Source organism: Sinohyriopsis cumingii, unplaced genomic scaffold (assembly GCF_028554795.1).
Source record: "Sinohyriopsis cumingii isolate HCF-2022 unplaced genomic scaffold, ASM2855479v2 utg003301l, whole genome shotgun sequence".
Taxonomy (NCBI): Eukaryota; Metazoa; Mollusca; class Bivalvia; order Unionida; family Unionidae; genus Sinohyriopsis; species Sinohyriopsis cumingii.
In genome coordinates, this window is record NW_028316451.1 from 70,506 (window position 1) to 91,051 (window position 20,546).

General features: G+C 33.6%; 1 protein-coding gene across 1 annotated transcript in view; it reads right to left on the minus strand.

Moving 5' to 3' along the window:
* The window catches only part of LOC149769746 (coiled-coil domain-containing protein 148-like), a 62,757-nt gene that overhangs the window by 35,900 nt on the left and 6,311 nt on the right, over positions 1–20,546 (minus strand). The window contains exons 3-6 of the mRNA XM_089949776.1: positions 14,271–14,658; positions 4,806–4,984; positions 1,516–1,711; positions 243–390 (exon numbers count right to left, since the gene is read on the minus strand). Of these exons, the coding sequence (XP_089805902.1) occupies positions 243–390; positions 1,516–1,711; positions 4,806–4,984; positions 14,271–14,658 (911 nt within the window). The remainder of the gene's footprint in view (positions 1–242; positions 391–1,515; positions 1,712–4,805; positions 4,985–14,270; positions 14,659–20,546) is intronic.

Consider the following 20,546-nt stretch of genomic DNA (forward strand, 5'->3'; position numbering starts at 1 on the left):
GTAAATGCTTGTCTACATAAGACCAACTCTTGTGTGACCTTTAAGGCCAGATATTCATTGGTCTGGGGCAAATTTGGGGAGAAAGGCAAATCACACCCATCATACCTCTCCTAGCTACACAAAATGTCACATAAATAAAATTTTCAGAACACTGTACAAGATACTTGGAACATACAGCATAAATATTTAGGCATCTTAAGCAAACGAAATGCAGAAATATAATGTGAATGATTGATACTAACTATATCTGCTCTTGTCTTGCCTGGAAGATGTCGCTTGAGACGATCAATAATGAGCGATCTCCGGTTTCTAGTATCATAGGCATACTGGTCAAAAACACTGACAAAGACAATATGTTCCTCTTCTGTCCACCCTCCAAATCTGTCCTTACTGTAATGAAAAATAAAAACATTCTGCGCTAGGCTAAGTTTCATCTGCAGACACTAATATGATAAATGATCTATTATACAGAGAACCATAAACAAGTGTTACTTAAAATGAATCCATTTTCATGCCAAATTAACAAGAGTTTGAGATAATGCTGATTAAATAATATTCAGGAATTGATGATTAAAAAATAAATGATTTCCAACAAATCTTATGAACAAAAAAAAGGAGAAGAAGGAATTCGAGTCTCTACTCCAAGCTGGTGATATTGCTAAATAGTTCATAAGAACATATCATATAATCAACTACACTGCAACCATTAGGAGTTATGAATGTGAACTGACCATTTGTATCATCAATGAGCCTTCCATTCATAACATAAATATTAAAATTTCTGCATATATGTATTTAGGGTAAGCCAAAACTGTTATACACTTTATCATTTTATTGCCTCTGCATTGAAAAATTATCTGCATCATAATCAATATTGCATCCATACACAAAATCAAGTGTATCATCAGGTTTTCGTTATTCAAATAATGGGTGACATATTAAATTTAATCACATTTTTGTTTCTTAATGCAAACCTACTGATACTTACCTTGTCCAAAAATTATAACAATACCACTGTCCCAAACCTAATGGTGCATGAAATAATTGTTCAGAGAAAATAATTAAGGGTGTCTATAAATTTAGGACAAAGACAGTGTTTACTGTTATATTATTAAAATATACACTGTTATATTATAAAATAATACAAGGATTGACAGAAAGTCGAATATTGTAAAATGATACACCATGCCTTAAGATGCAACACATAATGGGAGACCACAAAGTCACTCTAAAGATGTCAATTTTAATGATGAAACAGGTGACATCAGATTCATGTATCTATAAAAAATAATAATACAGTTTTGCCTACCCACACAGAGGGTTGTATTTACTGGCCCATACATTCTAACCAAGGTGTTTTGGAAATGTATAGCTTGCACAACTGACCATTCATCTTTATGTAAAGCCATTATAACATGTCAAGTCACCCATTTAGTTTCTATTGGTTTTTTTTCTTTCTCAGTCACCTGTTGTCAGCAGTGTGAAATCAGAGAATCAGAGTAATTGGAAGATTACCCAAGAGCATACTGGTGAGCTGCCTCTACCATCTCAATTCTTTCTAGGTACATTTGGTCAATGTTGATGAACTCCTGTAGGACGGACACTTTAAGTTCTTCATCAGGGCATTCCAGGTCAAATGCCTCCTCTGGGATCCCTTGATCTATGTGGGGACGCTTCTCCAGGCTGCCCATCACAAAGTCACTGTACTCTCCTGGTGGGAGTAGTGAATAACTGATTGTGAGTGAATAACACTGCATTCAGAAGGTCAAGGAAGTGAATCTCTGATATCCAACAATGAGTATATGAAATACACCTTTATCACTCTTAATACTACATGTATCAAACACTGAGTGTATGAAACAAACCTTTATCATTCTTAATAATACATGTATCCAAAATTGAGTATATGACATACACCTTTATCATTCTTAATAATACATGTATTCAACATCGTGTATATGAAATACACCTTTATCGTTCTTAATAATACAAGTATCCAACATCAAGCATATGAAATACACCTTTGCCATTCTTAATACTAGATGTATCCAACAATGAGTATATGAAATACACCTTTATCACTCTTAATACTACATGTATCAAACACTGAGTGTATGAAACAAACCTTTATCATTCTTAATAATACATGTATCCAACAATGAGTATATGAAATACACCTTCATCATTCTTAATAATACATGTATCCAATATTGAGTACATGAAATACACCTTTATCGTTCTTAATAATACAAGTATCCAACATCAAGCATATGAAATAGACCTCTATCTTTCATAATATTACATTTTAATCTTTAGAAATTAAAACTGATTATCAATCAACAGACATGTTATGATATATCCAGTGTATCTTACTTCTTGTAAGTCTGTGAGCACTAACTGACTCTGATTACCAATGAATAACACAATGTGTGGTGTGATGAGTGAATATGTAATAGTGCTGATGATCAACACTTTATTCATGTCATGGAATAAGTGAACAGCTAATCGGAATGTAAACACCCATCCTTGTATATGAAAACAGAGTATTGTTGTATGCTGCACTGTGGTGTAGCAGAGTGCAGTGTCTACCCTGTCATGCTCTACAAAGAATTAATCATGCTTAGGTCTCTGAAGCCACCCACTCCTCCTAAGCTTTCAATGGGGCTCTGCCATTATGATAGATCAATACTGTTGGCACATCAGCACGTTTGAGGACCTGGAATTCTTTTGGAACACTCTATTATTTTCGACTTGTGTAGAACATTTTAGGACTATTTTGGAATTCATTCATAATACTGTAAGTTCCTCTTAAATTCTGATTTTATAACTTAGTATATTTACATTACTTGTAAGGTTTTACAAAACTTGTTGGTTTTGCTTCTTTCTGTGACACAGTTTAAGACCATAGAGTAGTTATATACATCTTAAATTCCATATTGTGTCAAGGTGGTGTACTGCAGTGTAGGTTACTGCATTATCTCTGTTTCTGATCCTAGATTAATCTCTAGCTGTGGGCAGCCCCAATACCTCATGGAACTGACTTTTTATTTTGGAGGAGTATGTTGCAGTGTATGTCCTAATAAGAAACTTGTGTGGCATTGTATTGTGGTTAAATAAAGTATAATTAAATTCCTGTACTTGTATACCTATGTTCATCTCTTGTAAGTGTAGGATTGTGTAGAAAGGTGCATCATCTGTTTTTGCACCCTGTGCAGCTCAGATAGTATTTGAAGGTGCACACCTGGTCCTGCAGCTTCAACTGTCTTGATGGGTTGATCAAGCAGAGAGGACAAATAGTTATTTATTGATTGCCTTCTGAAAGCATGCTGGTTTTAAAAAACCACTTTAGCCAAGATGCCAGCACTTATGAGGTTATACCTTTGATGGCCACTGTGGACATTTCATGTGCAAATCAGATAGTATCAGTGGGTACATACTGTGTTTTGTGATTGGCAGATCAGATAGTATCAGTGGGTACATACTATGTTTTGTGATTGGCAGATCAGATAGTATCAGTGGGTACATACTGTGTTTTGTGATTGGCAGATCAGATAGTATCAGTGGGTACATACTGTGTTTTGTGATTGGCAGATTTGATAGAATCAGTGGGTACATACTGTGTTTTGTGATTGGCAGATCAGATAGTATCATTAAGTACATACTGTGTTGTGATTGGCAGATTTGATAGTATCAGTGGGTATATACTGTGTTTTGTGGCTTTGCCTATCTTCATGAGTTGATCAAGAAGAGAGGATGAAGAGTTGTTAATTGATTCTTCACAATGAAATCAGGCTGTATCATTATTTTGACTGAGCTGTTGGAAATGAACTGCATATAGTTCAGATCCACAGATAGTGCATGCAGCTCACTCACCCTGCAAGCTGAAGCTAATGCTATCAGGAAATAAGTCCTGTATGATAAGGTTCTTAGCGATGTGAAAGGCAAGGGTTTGAACTTTCATAAGTTGAGCCATGTCAAGACCCAATGAAGGTTCCATTTTGGGAACAGGGTGAGCAAGCATGACTTAGATATGTTGAAAATGGACAACAAGTAAAAAACATGTTGTGGCAAATATCATGTCTTCCATGACATCTAACATGTCTGAAATCACAGAATGGTATCCCTTGATTGTGATAGGGGCTAGCTTCTTGTCCTTAAAGAGGTAAAGAAGATAGCCAGTTGAGGAATGGAGGCTGAGAGTGGTGTAATGTTGTTAGTATAGCCCCTCATGTCTTTTGTGGAGGCCTGCCTAGCTGTCATGTCTAACATTAGTACAATAAATATATACACACATTACTAAATAACCTAAGGAGAGCATAATAAATCATCAATGAAAACTGAGTATAACTGGTTAATATCACATGGAAAATAATAACTGGGTGGGGGGAAGAAATGTATAAATGCAAATAAATTTACTGGAAAGAAATACAAATGTTGTATACACAAGGTGTATGAACCTTTTGATACCAATGGAAAAGTATGTTGGATGGTCAAAAATGATGATAAATTGCAATAGAGACTTTAGTAGATGTTCCAAATAAAAGTTTAACTGAGCAAATACCTGATATATGGGAGGCCACCTAGTGGGAAGTTGGGATTAATCTTTAAGGATTACTTCCCTTCATCTCCATGATATATTGACAGATAAACATTTTTTTGTCTTTCAGGGAAGGCTCTATCAAAGGGGACCAGAAAGTAATTTCCTGATATTTATGTAACTGGTTATTGATGGAGAAATTGTCTAGTTCAGTGCATTACTGTCATCAAGTCTTATAGATTGCAATTATTTCTCAATATTTGTATACCAATATTTAATTCTTGTTCTATGCAGCGTTCTTCATGTTGAAGTCTCTGAAACACCTGCTCTTGCTGGGCTTTCACTGATTCTACAGTCTGCTTGATCTCTTTGTGTTTTTCCACTGTCTCAGGGGAACCTAGTTTTAACTCTGACATGTTCTCTTGCAACCAAAACTGGAGATCTTCCCTGGAAAGAAATTCAGATATATCTACAACACAAATCCTTAGTTATATTAACACAATGTAAAAATAAAATTATTATATTTTCTCCACTTTCTTTGAGAAACTTATTTTTAATTCACACATGTTTTCATGTAAATACTTTTCATCTGCAAAGAAGTTCTGGTATATTTGTAACAGTTATATTGTCATTCATGTTAATTAGAAATACCTGTTACTCTAAATGTTTGCTATTATTACTTACTAGTTATTCTAATAAGAGTGGCATGACATCTTAATGTGTTTATAAATTGTTTTTAGAATTCATTTATTTGTTTTTATACATTTCTACAGAACCAAAGGTGTACTGATAGAAATTATAACCAAAATATTAATATAAAACAACACACTGTAATGTAGATACATCTAATACATGTGAAAATAACAGCAAACAAGAACCTGTGTATCTGTCAGTTCAGGAATAGTACATTAGTTCTTTCAAAAAACATTTAATAGCATGATATTGTTAGTCACAATATGTATGTTGCATTGAAATACAAGTTAAAAATTACCTTATGCTCTATCAATAGTCTGTGTTTTCTGATGCTCAAATTACTCTATGTTATATTTAACAGGCACATTTTCTGATGCTCAAATTACTGTGTTATATTTAATAGGCACATTTTCTGATGCTCAAATTACTTTGTTATATTTAATAGGTGCATTTTCTTATGTTCAAATTACTTTATGTTATATTTAATAGGCATGTTTTCTAATGTTGAAATTACTTTATGTTATATTTAATAGGCACATTTTCTTATGTTCAAATTACTTTATTTTATATTTAATAGGTGCATTTGCTTATGCTCAAATTACTTTATTTTATATTTATTAGGCATGTTTTCTAATGTTCAAATTACTTTGTTATATTTAAAAGGTGTGTTTTCTAATGTTCAAATTACTTAGTTATATTTAATAGGCACATTTTCTTATGTTCAAATTACTTTATGTTATATTTAATAGGCATGTCCTCTAATGTTCAAATTACTTTGTTATATTTAACAGGCGCATTTTCTGATGTTCAAATTACTTTTTTTATATTTAATAGGCATGTTTTCTAATGTTCAAACTACTTTATGTTATATTTAATAGGTGTGTTTTCTAATGTTCAAATTACTTAGTTATATTTAATAGGCACATTTTCTTATGTTCAAATTACTTTATGTTATATTTAATAGGCATGTCCTCTAATGTTCAAATTACTTTGTTATATTTAACAGGCGCATTTTCTGATGTTCAAATTACTTTTTTTATATTTAATAGGCATATTTTCTAATGTTCAAACTACTTTATGTTATATTTAATAGGTGTGTTTTCTAATGTTCAAATTACTTAGTTATATTTAATAGGCACATTTTCTTATGTTCAAATTACTTTATGTTATATTTAATAGGCATGTCCTCTAATGTTCAAATTACTTTGTTATATTTAACAGGTGCATTTTCTGATGTTCAAATTACTTTTTTTATATTTAATAGGCATGTTTTCTAATGTTCAAACTACTTTATGTTATATTTAATAGGTGTGTTTTCTAATGTTCAAATTACTTAGTTATATTTAATAGGCATGTTCTCTAATGTTCAAATTACTTTATGTTATATTTAATAGGAATGTTTTCTAATGTTCAAATTACTTTGTTATATTTAAAAGGTGTGTTTTCTAATGTTCAAATTACTTTGTTATATTTAATAGGCACATTTTCTTATGTTCAAATTACTTTATGTTATATTTAATAGGCATGTTCTCTAATGTTCAAATTACTTTGTTATATTTAATAGGTGTGTTTTCTATCATTCAAATTACTTTATGCTATATTTAATAGGCATGTTTTCTTATGTTCAAATTACTTTGTTGTATTTAATAGGCACATTTTCTGATGTTCAAATTACTTTATTTTATATTTAATAGGTGTGTTTTCTAATGTTCAAATTACTTTATGTTATATTTAATAGGTGTGTTTAATAGATGTTCAAATGAATTTCTGTGCAGTGCAAAGAAGTTTTGTATCCTAGATTTTGTTCTTGAAACACTGCTGGCCATCTGACTTATTAAAATGAAAATGAGGACAGTCAACATGAATATATATATATATATATATATATATATATATATATATATATATATATATATATATATATAGAAGGCCATTCAAAGTCAATAATCTTTCTCCTACATTCTAGAGATGGTAAATTAAAAGTCTACAAATTTTATTCATAGAATTGTATAGTCAAACCCAAACCTGATTTAAAACACATGAATTTCAAAGCTTTTAAGATGTTATAGTCTGTTTGGCCAAAGCAGAATGTTGATGTAACCAACTTTCAATTTGTTTGGTCTCAAAAGACTGGTGATGTGACAAAGTTTCAATTTGTTTGACCAAAACAGACTGGTGATGGTACCAAGTTTCAATTTGTTTGGCATAAACAGACTGGTGATGGGATCAAATTTCAAGACAGTATTTAAGCCCATACCTTATACAAGATAGATACAAAATATGTATGACAGATATTATTAAGATGGATTTGCAAGTGCAATTTAAAACACCCAGCATGTGCATTGCTTTGGCTATAATGGCCTCATCATGTACAGTAAAAATGAGGGTACCTGTCAGCCATACACCCATTCTTTCAAATAACTCTTACCATTTAGCTTTAAACTTCAAATTAATCAGCTTAAACAAAAAGGTTTAGTTACTGTTTGCAAACAGAAATAGCATCTCTTTCAACATCATTTTAAATGCCACTCACAATCGCTTATCTGTCCAATATATTTTTAAAACTTTCAACCATCAACTAAAGGGAGGTAATTTATATAATATACAAATCTGGGCCCCAAAATAGATCCCAGAGGCACCCAAGAAATGACCCCCTACCATAATGAACCATGACTGTGTAAAGGAAAATTTTGTTATTTGTCAAATGAATATGATGAAAACCAGAATATTATCAGTCAAACTTCACTGAATTTTAGTTTATGCAAAAGAAGTTTGTGAGACATGGAATCAAATGCTTGTGAAAAATCAGTATAAATTAAATAAATCTGTTACTTATTTTAAGTTTTGCTTTAAATAAAATCTGAAAACACTTGCTAAATTGGTTATTAAAGAATGTTTTGGTGTAAAACCATGCTGTTCTACACATATATTAGATTCTTTTTTAAAATAGAAAAATGATTATCAAAATTTTTGCAAACAATTTGTACAGGATGGGTAACAATGACAAAAAGAAAAATAATTTGAGACAAAATATCTCTCACCTAATTAAAAGACTGAAATAACATTTACTTTTTGAACACATATGGAAAAAAATGTACCAGACTTTATAGACATGTTTACATAATCATACACTTAACTCATTGGAAAATGTTTTTAGATTAACAACAGATATATTATCAAAACAACATACGTTGTTACCTTGAGTGGCAAATTATTCTTATTGTTTTGTTGATGCAATGATTTTTAAATTTTTTTTAGCATATAGCTTATGTCATTTTTCATTTCTTGGTTCATTGTGGTGGACATGGAGAGTGAGCATAGAGACAATAAGGAAAACTCCATCTTTTAATCTCATAGGATTACTTTTCCTTTGTAAAAATAGAATAAGTTTGTGCTGTTCAAGTGTAGTCAGGTGTCCTTCTTGTCAAGTCAGTGTACAAGTTTGTTCATGTGTGTTTGAAAAAAAGTAATATCATAAAATCCAAGAAGTGGCAGTGGCCTACTTTCCACTGATAATGATGTCCTAAAGGGCTACATTGTCTAAACTAAATTGAGAATGCACATGTTTTGACGTAGGTAAAAGCTGTAAATAGTGAAACGCCTCAAACCTGAACCCTCAGTACACTAGAATTCCCTTAAGGGTGAAATTTTTGCTTTAATAATATCATCACTGTTTTTGCCCAGCAAACAGAAACTCCTGAACTATGAATACTGAAACAAATTTTGATCCCAAATTTCATTTTTATGTAAATAAAACAACAACAATAAAACTTAATACTGAAACTCATTTTCAGCTGCTAAATTCCTGACACATAAAAATACTGCCGAAGGTTTATCAGTGAGAAAAAGATTGTTCTAATGGGTACCCAAGGTTAAAACAATATTGCACATGGCTAACACAGATTAGGGTTGACAATTCTTTAATCTTAAGCCTCTGCCCCATAAAAATCCCAGCTCTGACGGCAAATTATTAATAAGTAAATGCTTGTAGGTATGCCATTTTAAAAGAATATGTTAGCTAATTGTGATTTATTCAATTTACAGGATCAACAGAATACATACTGCATTGGGTTTTCTTTGCAGGTGAATTAAATATCAGGTCTTTAGTACTCATGCAGGTGGCCTTGCTTTTGAGCCGATGGAAACCGACAGAACAGTATTCAAAATGTCAGATTCACTCAACTGATTTTCAAAAGATAAAACTTACTAAATCTTATACAGTGATTAAAAAACTTTGTGATTGCTAAAGATGAACATTTTTGGGCTGCTACATAAGAAATGGAGCCATCAACACAAGCCAAATAAGATGAAGAAAGATGCAAGAAAAAAACAATGCTCCACATCTTCTTCGAGCCAGGCTCTTGAACTGTGGATTTACATATTACACGGAGTATTTAAACATTATGGAGTACCATTCATAATTCTAATGGACTGACATTGTAATGTCACAAATGTATCTCATTCTTCAAATGTTTCTTCTAACAAGGACTGTATTTCTATGTGGAACAACTGTATTTATTCATGCAAAAGGACCTGACCTCTGGAATGAACATTTATTGATCTGCTAATTTTTTCATTAAATACTTAACTAAAAAACAAACAACTTTCTTAAATTTGTACACTTCTACACATAAAAGCTTACAAAAAGAAACCCTCAGTAAAACAAAAACCTCTCAAAACTGATATTTTTTCACTGTAGTAGTATTGGATAGAATCCGATCAACCTTTCATAACACACGTATTGTAGTGAACATATGAAACTCTTCTGAAATTGCAATGTGTATCTGATTTAATATATATTTATTTCAATTTAATTGTTTGCCAGTTTTAAAAAATTTTATTTTTCATCACGTGATAGTGTAATGTAAATTTGTTCACTAGAGACGATACTTTTTTTAGAAAATAGTTTGACCTTGACTTTTAGTTTATAAACACCAGGTGTTAATCTAAATCCTGACCTTTTTCAGAATTTGTAGCAACTTTCGTAAACAAGTTCTATTTTATTTTAAAATGATTGGTTGGTTCCAAGGTCATGATGGGACCTTGTCTTTAAGATATAAACAATTTTTTATTTTTTTTATTTCTTAGAGTAAAAATGATTGGTTTTCATCAGGGTCACACTGGGTAAACATGAGCTGAACAAGTATTTGCTTCTATAAACTTTTAGAAGATGATCATGTGACTCTTCGTTAACGTTTTAGAAAGCCCAAATAACCCATGTTTTGGAGAATTAATCAGTGGAAGTTGGGCTGTTAAATTTTTAGTTGTATGTTGTGCTGTTTAGAGTTATTTCAAATTACTTGGTTTGGAGTTATTTCAAATTACTTGGATTCAAAAGGATTAATTCTGTTATTTTTCTGAAAATTACATGTGCTCATGGACAGTTTTTTATAAAAATTTATTCAGCACATGTCATCGTCTTCCATCTTGGATTCTTCATCAGGATTTGAACATGAAATCAGTAGAACATTTTGTTATTAGGATTAATAAAATTTTATTCTTGGATTACTTTTGGATTATTTTTGGATTTTATTCTACAAAACCGTAAGTTCATATTTTTTTCATTTTTACAGAATTTTTCCAGGGAAATAAAAAAAAATATTTTTAAAAGCTTGTCGTTTTCACTCTTTCTTGTGTTACTGTTTATTCGAGCCTATACAAGTGACAAGAAAATTTTTATTATCCAAAACTTTATAATCACATAAAGAATGACTGATTCTTCAAATTGTATGTGATTGAAAATCACTCTAACGTCTGTCAATCCAAGGGTGGTCTGCATCAAATGGATATTCAATCAGTAAGGTTGACCAGTGTCATATTGTTTGAGAAAATTTGCTAACAATTCATGCCTCATGTTTATAAATGTCTTCTGACAGAAACTGAAATGCAAAGTACTTTCGGTAATGTCGATACATGTTACATAATATTACGACTTTAGACCGATCCTGAAACAAAGGAACTATCTTAGCCATTGCATTATGGTCAAATTCGCGGTTACTTCAAAGAAAACCTTGCCACAGTGGTGAGAAACTGTTTGTTTTGCAATCAGCAGCATGTCACCGGTCAGCTTAGGCTTAGAGACTGGACATCTGACACTATAACACATCTGTGCTACTACCCCAGACAGTTTTCAAAGAGACCACCGGTATCCAATCAGAACTAAGTCATATTTTGGGGCAGGTTTCTCACACAGCCAGAGATTATTCTTTTACATACATTTTGAATGGATCGGTGCATGTTTGTACCTTAGCAAGAACAGATCACAGGAAAGTTGGAGACACTAGACTGTGCTCTGAGTGCCAAAGTTGTGTGCTCGTTAAAAGGGTGGGAAGAGAATTCTAGGAACTTAGGACAAGATTTGGAACAAAGGCTTCTGAGGCAAAATATCTTTGCCCAAATCTGTCTCACTTTCCTAATTAGGTGTTGTAAGAATTTTACGTTATTATTTGCATTTAATTTAGCAGAACTTTAATCTTCTATGTATAGCTGAATTATCAATATGTCGTAATGTATTGTATACCAAATTAGTAATTTTCAAGATTAATATATGTAGTTGTTAGGATAAAATCAAAGTGGATGGTGTAATCTGCTACAATGTTGCATTGTGGTACAGAACTGAATTTAATAGTGTTGGAACTTGTACTTGTTTGTATTAGAATATAAAGTGTGGATTATGCAGAGTTAGGTATCGTTGGCCTCATGCATGTATAACTAGGAATTTTTATATTTGTATGTGTCTTTTATAGTTTGTAAGGTAGGAAATGCATAGGATGATGATTTTTTACTATGTAGAAAATTAGGGATATGCATGTACATGTATGTATCAAAAGTCATGATATTATTGTTGTTGTTATAGCCTTTATTATAGAACAAGTGTGTATGGAATATTTAGATGTGCGTTTATGAGTTGACCTAATGATTTAATTGCTGATGAAAGATCTGTGAGAATGTGTTAATTCTCCTGTGTTCAAAAAGTCAGCAAAATTGTAAGTACCTTCTAATCCACCTGAAGATTAGAGAGATGGAGATGAGGAGAGATAGTGGAATTAGGTAGCTGTGTGATGACACAGGAGACGAGGAGACAGAAACAAGGGTACCAGAAGTACCAACAAGGAGGCCTGGAGAACGGAAACAAGAGTACTGGAAGTACCAACAAGGAGGCATGAAAAATGGAAACAAGAGTACCGGAAGTACTGACAAGGAGGCCTGGAGAAAGGAAACAAGAGTACTGGAATTACTGACAAGGGGGCCTGGAGAACGGCAACAAGAGTACCGGAAGTACCAACTAGGAGCCAGGGAGAACAGAAACAAGGGTAATGGAAGTACTTACAAAGGAATACAAGGCAGAAATTACAGAGGAGTAACACAGAATGGACACTGGAAGGAAACACTCTCACCTTTAATTCTGTGTCATGAAATAACTGGCAGTTTGAATAGGTCTCGTACTGACTGGAAGCAACTGCATTGAAAAATTGTCCTGTAATTGTTGAATACCATGATATAGTTTATTAAATTGTAATACCTTTCACCTTCTTTTTTTTTAAATTTTATACACCTAGACCATTGGCTTTGCTGACTTGGGGCTCAGAGCTATTTAATATTTTTGTTGCCCATTCTTCTATGGGGTTAGTAATAATTCTGGGGGGGGGGGGGGCACATTACAACCAGCCACCATGGCAATGGAGTTGCACAAAATGTGCCAGCAGTTACAATGGTGATTTGTTGGTATTTACAGAATTTCAACATAGAAATAGGAGATTAATGGCACCATCGCAGTGCATAAAGAGATACAAATCACAATTTTAAGATTAAAGAAGAAACTTTTAAATCCAACCATGCCTCAAATGCAAGTTTGCAATGCAATCATATACTGTAGAATTTATGGATTGCAAAAAAAATGAAAAAAATATTTTTCTGCAAATAAGGGATATAAAGACAATTACTTCATGTAAAGTTGTACACTCTTTGTTATAACACCAGTGTAACAATGCATGGGTTCAAGTCTCGGATTCGGCCAACATGGGTATGTGAGAAAGCTTGCCAGTAGCTTCTCGTGGATTGGTGGTTTTTTCTGCCTATAATACCGGCTGCCATGTATAGCCTATTGTGTGCTGAAAAATGGCATTAAACCCCACAACAACAACCAGTGTAACAATGCTATAAATTTGGTGGTAAAATGACACACGGAGAAAATTGTTCTGTTTGATAATGTTGTGATAAATAGTTTTTTATTGTAGTTAGGGTAGTTTATGTGTCTCAGTGCAGAATCTTAAGATTTTGTATCACGTTCCTGAGAAATCCCCCAAAGATTCCTTACTTTCTGTGAAGGAACATGAGGCTGATTATGTTAAAAGGTGGCAGATAAATAGACATTATAATATACCAATGATATCACCATGTACTGTGTTGGACCGAACATATTTAATCTGATTCCTTTATCCTCATTCTTAATGTGATTTCAATGTATGCAAAGGGAACAATGGTAGTAATCAGTGAATCTTCTCTTGTACTATTCTATGAAGACAATGAACTCAGGCTTAGGTGATCTAGGGGTCAAAACATCATTATGGCAATGATATTTCCGAAATAGCATGAGCTGTGAGGAGCAAGATCAACTGGATACTTCAAACACACAAACCCTGATTTGCCATTGTATAATGTACCAAAAATTAGGGTCTATGTTGTTTGTTCTATTGATTACTCATAACAAAATGCACAGACCCAGATCTGCTAGCTCATTATGCACTGGCAGATTTGGGTCAGTACAGTTTGCTTCTGGACCCAACCAATAAGAGAGTATACATGAGACTTTAATTATCTTTACAAAACTTAGCAAATGTTTAAGAAAAAGCCTTTTTAATGATAATTAAGTCAATCAACAATTGCTGAAAACTTTACAAGGCTTGCACCGCCCCAAAGAAAACAAAGAAAAGTATTGTTGTAAAAATTTAATTTTTACATATTTAAGGAATAGTTTCAAATATATAAGTGGATGGTTAGCCTCATTTTCTGCTATTACAGGTGTCACAAATTTAGTTACCTTAAGTTCCACAATGGCTCAGTCGTTGCCTCTTTGAACTTTTGAAAGTCGGATTCCAACATTGCTTTGTAATCTTCAAAGTCCTGATAAATCTGGGCACAAATACTTCCCTCTTCAGTATTTTGTCGAATATGGACATCAACTTCATTCTGAATCTTCTTCCTCAAGCTATTTAATTTCAGAAATTCCTTTTGCCACATCAGCTTGTGTTGCTTGAGAAGGTGATTTTCCTTATTTTGTTTGGTCAACTGTTCAAACTTTTTCACTTTAAGAAGACTCGTGTGAGATGAGAATTTCTTTTCTGTGGCAATGGCTTTGAGCTTTTCATAGTCTACTGGTTTTATTTTGTTGCTCCGTACCCCATTTAAGGCTCTGCTAGCAAGACGGTCTGAAAAATTAAAATGATTCAATAAATTGATATAATCTTATGGTTTTGATAAACGAATCCATGGTAGGCATTCAATTTGGATTTCCATTAACACTGACCAGAAATAAGTCAGAAGCCTTAAAACATGCATTAGTAAATAAAGAATGTGTCCATCTAAGTCAGCTGTCCTGGCCAAAATAATGTGCAATTGCCAAGGAACTTTGGATTGATATGATCCTCATTTTAATTCTAAAAGAAGCAAATTGCATTGTAAAGCTCAGTGTAAACATTAAGATTAACAAGATACCAGCTGCCTGAAACCATGTTCCAAATAGTTTCATGGAAAAAATTACCTTCAGCTTATAGAAGTTGTTCATATCTTTTTCAAATTCTGTAGAAATCTTGATTGTCAGATGAACTTATAATTCCCACATCACTTGTATTTCTTATTAAAGCTTGTATTTATCAAGGCAGCACATTAACTATAACAGGATATAACCATTCACACCTAGTTTAATGTAATCCCCTCTTACATGTCATACAGGTGTTTCATTTTCATGAAGAAATAAAATACAAATTTAGATTATGTTTTTATTTCATAGTTATATGTATATAAACATAATATTTTCAAGAATCAAGCACAAGACCATAGCAAACGCACAATAAATATAATAGGTACAGTATGATAGTTTAAGTTTGCATTGTATTCCTGATGATGTTCACGTGATCTGTTTTTTTTTCTTTCTGGGTTGTCTTTATATTATCAACACATATGAACAACCAACAATATACACATATGAACAATAAATGATATACATGTATGAATCATAAAGACTCTACCATTCTGAAGTATGCTTATATCCATGACTTTGGATTGATATAATCCTCAGCTGAAGAGAGTGATGCAAAACAAAATCCTCTGCTGAAGAGAGCAATACAAAAGGGTAGCATATTTATTGACTATATCAAGACGGTGTGAAAAAAGAGATCACACGAACATCAGATGAGTTTAATGCAAAACTATGCAAACACACTGTATAACACATGTGGCGAAGGTATATATATCATAGCTTTGTACTAGATTCTCAAAACCAAGACACACAAGTGGGTCTAAGATCAATGATCTAGAGGACACTGGCAAAATAGACAAATGAGTTGGCCAAGATATCCAGGCCAGTAGGCTGATTTATGTTGAAATTTCTTCAAATTCTGTTAGCTGCATTATGTTAGGAGAACAAATATTTCAAGGGTTCTCTAGTTTATCTGTCTTCATTCATTCCTATCTCTTGGTACATATGCATCATTTGGTAACAATAAAAGACAGAATATGTTTTGTACAAATTGGGTCATATTCTGCCCTGCATTTTTTGAAAAATAAAGTTGTGTAAATGTTTGTTCTACCTTTAGTGCTGACTGGCATCAATTTAAAACTCAAAAGCCCTCTATGCCAGGATTCTCTCTCTTAAATTTGGTTAAGTTCATGAGGGTAGTTTTTGAGAAGTTATTAATATGTTTATCTATTTTTAACAGAAGTGGCCATATTTGATGACAAATTGGTATAATTTGCATGATTTGAAAGGTCTTCATGGCTTCATGGCCAGGATGCTTTCCATCAACATTGGTCAAATTCTAAGCAGAGGTTTTATAGAAAACGATTTTCAAAAGTTTTGCCTATTTTAAGCAATGGCAGGAAATCTAATGGTGGATCAGTGTTGTTTGTAGGGATTTTAAAGTTCTTCATGCCAGGATGCTTCTTGTCAAGTCTGTTAAAGTTTTTTTATCAACTATTTGGAGAAGCTGTTTCAAGGTTTTTCTATTTTTAGTCACAGTGGCCATATTTGATGATGGAATAATATCAGTTGTACAAACGTAAAAGCCCTCTAAGCCAGGATGCTGCCCACTTTGGTCAAACTCTTTCCTAAAGTTTTCAAAAAGAAATCTTTTTTTTCATTAATGGCAGATCAGCATCGTCTGTATAAAATTGATAGGTCTTCATTCCAGGATGTTTTCTGTTAAATATGATTAAATTCTGTTGGGCAACTTTGGTAAAAATTTTTCAAGGTTTTTCTATTTATAGTAATGGCAGACAAGCATCAGCTGTACAAAGTTACAAGCCTTCTATCATCACTTATACAAACTTTAAATTCTTTTCAACAGTTTCAGAGTAGTTCTTTAAAGCTTTTGCTATTATTGATAAAAGTGGCCAGTGCTCAAAGAAAAAATATTTCAGACACACACTTAGGTATGGTGACTTTTAAAAAATCACAAGCCCTGATATATTTGTCACACAATATTACAATTGCTACAATTAAAAGATACATTCAACAAGGTGCTTTTGAATGTAATGCAAGTGTCATTAGTGTTCATTACTACACTCACTAGAGACTGGATGGTCCTGGTGTTCAAATTTCTCTAATGGATTCTCTAAGTAAATCTTAAGGTCAGAACTGAGTTGACGTCTATTGATGTGCTGTTTGCAGTATGTGAAAAGAATTAATTGCCACTCCCCCATGTTACTCCGTCAACCAGTTCTGAAATTTATTTTTGTTGGGATTTGCTGATACTATTGATAGCTAATTGCTTCACTAAACTGGCTTCAAAAATGAATCAACACTTGCACACTATTCTGACAATTGAAACAATTATACTTCAAAGAAATGTTGCCACTGTTCACAAACTTGTCAAAAACTTATAATACACAAGGCTTAAACATTTTCATTCATAGCAAATATTACAAAATAATTTTTGCATCCAGCATTTCTTTGATTTACCTATAATGGATTGTTGAACACACCCTAATCATACCTATGCAAATCAGCACAATGGGCTCACACACTGCAGCCTTCAAACACACCTCACTAGCTATTGTCTGCCAGTTATGCAATATGTGAAATTGTGATTTATACCAGACCTCTTTGCCTCTTAATTACCACTATTTAAACTGCCCAATGGATACTTTTACATCAACTCCAATCATTACTTATTACCATTTATGTAATGGACATATAGTGAAAACAGTGTTTATTTGTTTGTTTTTCTTTTTCTTTTTTTGAAGATTAATTGTTGCTGTTGTAGGGTTTAACGCCATTTTTCAGCACACAATAAGCTATACATGGCGGCCAGTATTAATGGTGGAGGAAGAACCCGGAAAATCCCCGGAAAGAACCACCGACCCTCGAGAAGCTACTAGCAAGCTTTCTCACATACCCACATTGGCTAAATCTGAGACTCGAACCCACACAGACAGAGGTGAGATGGCAGTGATCCGTAACGGAGAGTGCTTTAGACCACTCGGCCACTTGAAGATTAATGAAAATTGTGTTTTTTCAAAACATGACCATTTAAGCGGGGTTCAGGAGTAAAAAAAATAATGTTTTATTATGACATGCCATGTTACTATTTGATTAAAATCAGATCTCTACTTCATGAAGGACAGTGCAATCTGATTTTAATCAGACTGCACCATGTTATGGCAAGTATGTCAACATCTTGAAAATACATTTCCACAGTTCACCAGCACTATCAAAGTTTACTCTGACAAATTGTATTATTATATATTATATATTACATCATTATTGATTAAACACCCTAAACCTGCTTGGAGTTTGTTTGCAAGAGGATGTGCTTGCCAGACTTGGAAAATAAAGCTCTAATTCACAAAAACTACTTTTTCTCATGTTCTGGTTTCAACATTTTCCTTAAATTTTATTTATCGTGAATATGTATGCATGATTTGCAAACTACCAAGATTTTCAAAATGGCCACTGTGATGGGCACATTGGATGTCTCAGTGGCACCAATTTTTATTGATGACCAGCATTCATAAGTAGCTTTAGGAAATATTACATGTTGATATGATGATGTATTTATAAACAGTTGCAGTAAAAATAACTCTCTAAAGAGAGCATTGCAAGGCATATGAGATCTGCAAGTGGCACCAGTCTAAAAGAGAGCATTGCAATTCATATCAGATGTACAAGTGGCACCAGTCTAGAAGAGAAAATTAAAAGAACATGAGATGTGAAAGTGGCACCAGTCTAGAGGAGATCATTGCAAGTCACATGAGATGTGTAAGTGGCACCAGTCTAGAAGAGAGCATTGCAAGTATCATGAGATATGTAAGTGGTACCAGACTAGAAGAGAGCATTGCAAGTCATATGAGATGTGCAAGTGGCACCAGTCTAGAACAGATCATTGCATGTCATATGAGATGTGCAAGTGGCATCAGTCTAGCAAAGAGCATTGCAAGTCGTATGAGATGTCAAAGTGGCACCAGTCTAGAACAGAGTATTGCAAGTCATATGACATGTCAAAGTGGCATCAGTCTAGAAGAGAGCACTGCAAGTCATATCAGATGTGCAAGTGGCACCAGTCTAGAATAGAGCATTGCTAGTCATATCAGATGTGCAAGTGGCACCAGTCTAGAAGAGAGCATTGTAAGTCATATGAGATGAGTAAGTGGCACTAGTCTAGAATAGAGCATTGCAAGTCATATGAGATGTGCAAGTGACTCCAGTCTAGAAGAGAGCACTTCAAGTCATATCAGATGTGCCGGTGGCACCAGTGTAGAAGAGATCATTGCAATTCATATCAGATGTGCAAGTGGCACCAGTCTAGAAGAGAGCATTGCAAGTCATATGAGATGTGCAAGTGGCACCAGTCTAGAAGAGAGCAGTGCAAGTCATATGAGATGAGCAAGTGGCACTAGTCTAGAATAGAGCATTGCAAGTCAAATGAGATGTGCAAGTGACACCAGTCTAGAAGAGAGCACTTCAAGTCATATCAGATGTGCAGGTGGCACCAGTGTAGAAGAGAGCATTGCAAATCATATCAGATGTACAGGTGGCACCAGTCTAGAAGAGAACATTGCAAGTCATATGATATGTGCAAGTAGCACCAATCCAGAAGAGAGCATTGCAAGTCATATCAGATGTGCAAGTGGCACCAGTTTTATTTAGGACAACCAACTATAATAACAAGTCTTTTATTGAAAACCACAAGTAAATATGACTTTTTGTTCAGGCAGAGAAGTGATAACAAAATTTTCAAGACAGCCACCATGGTGGTCATATTTAACAATAGATTAGCACCATTTTTATTTGGGATCAACTGGATATACAAAATGTCTTTCAGTGATTATGTAAACCAGTGTTTGTTATTGCTTTAGTGTGTTTAGTATTTTGGTGTTACATATTCAGTACAGTGATGTCCAAAAAATGTCCATATACATGATCTGTGGTACATACAGTGAGTGAGTAGTATGTGAGTTGCTTGCATTGCATGTGCCTAACATGTAACTGCTGATTTCTATTAACAAGTTCCCTGTTCCATTGTTCACTCCTCCAATGTCATTCCAGGAGTCAACTTCAACATTTCTGGGTGCAATAAGTTATTCAATACTTTGTGTGAGTGTGTGTGTGCGATTTGGATTTTTAACATAGCTTTAAAAAAATTTCAGTCATATCGCTACGATGTCTGTTGTGTGGTAGTTTATAGTAATGCCTAGCACTGAGGCATCATGCTGCAAACATGTAGCATGATGTCCCACCCAGTCACATTATCCTAACACCAGTCTGACCAGTCCTAAGACTAACCTCTTAATGCTGAGCACCAAGCAAGGCTGCTGTTAGTGCCATTTTTTGAAAGTCTTGGTATGACTTGACCAGGGATCGAACCCATGACCTCCCGCATCCGAGGCAGATGCTCTAACCACTAGGCCACTGGAACGGTCAATACTTTTTAAATGGTATCGAACAAAATAACTATTGTACATCAGAATGCTACATGGCACTGGACTTCTTCTTCTTCTGGTGATTGATTTAGTCATCATCAAGTCTGATTAAAGTACAATAACCCAGAGAGACATAACTTTTGTTATTTCTCCCATATACCCACAAGAGGAATTACAA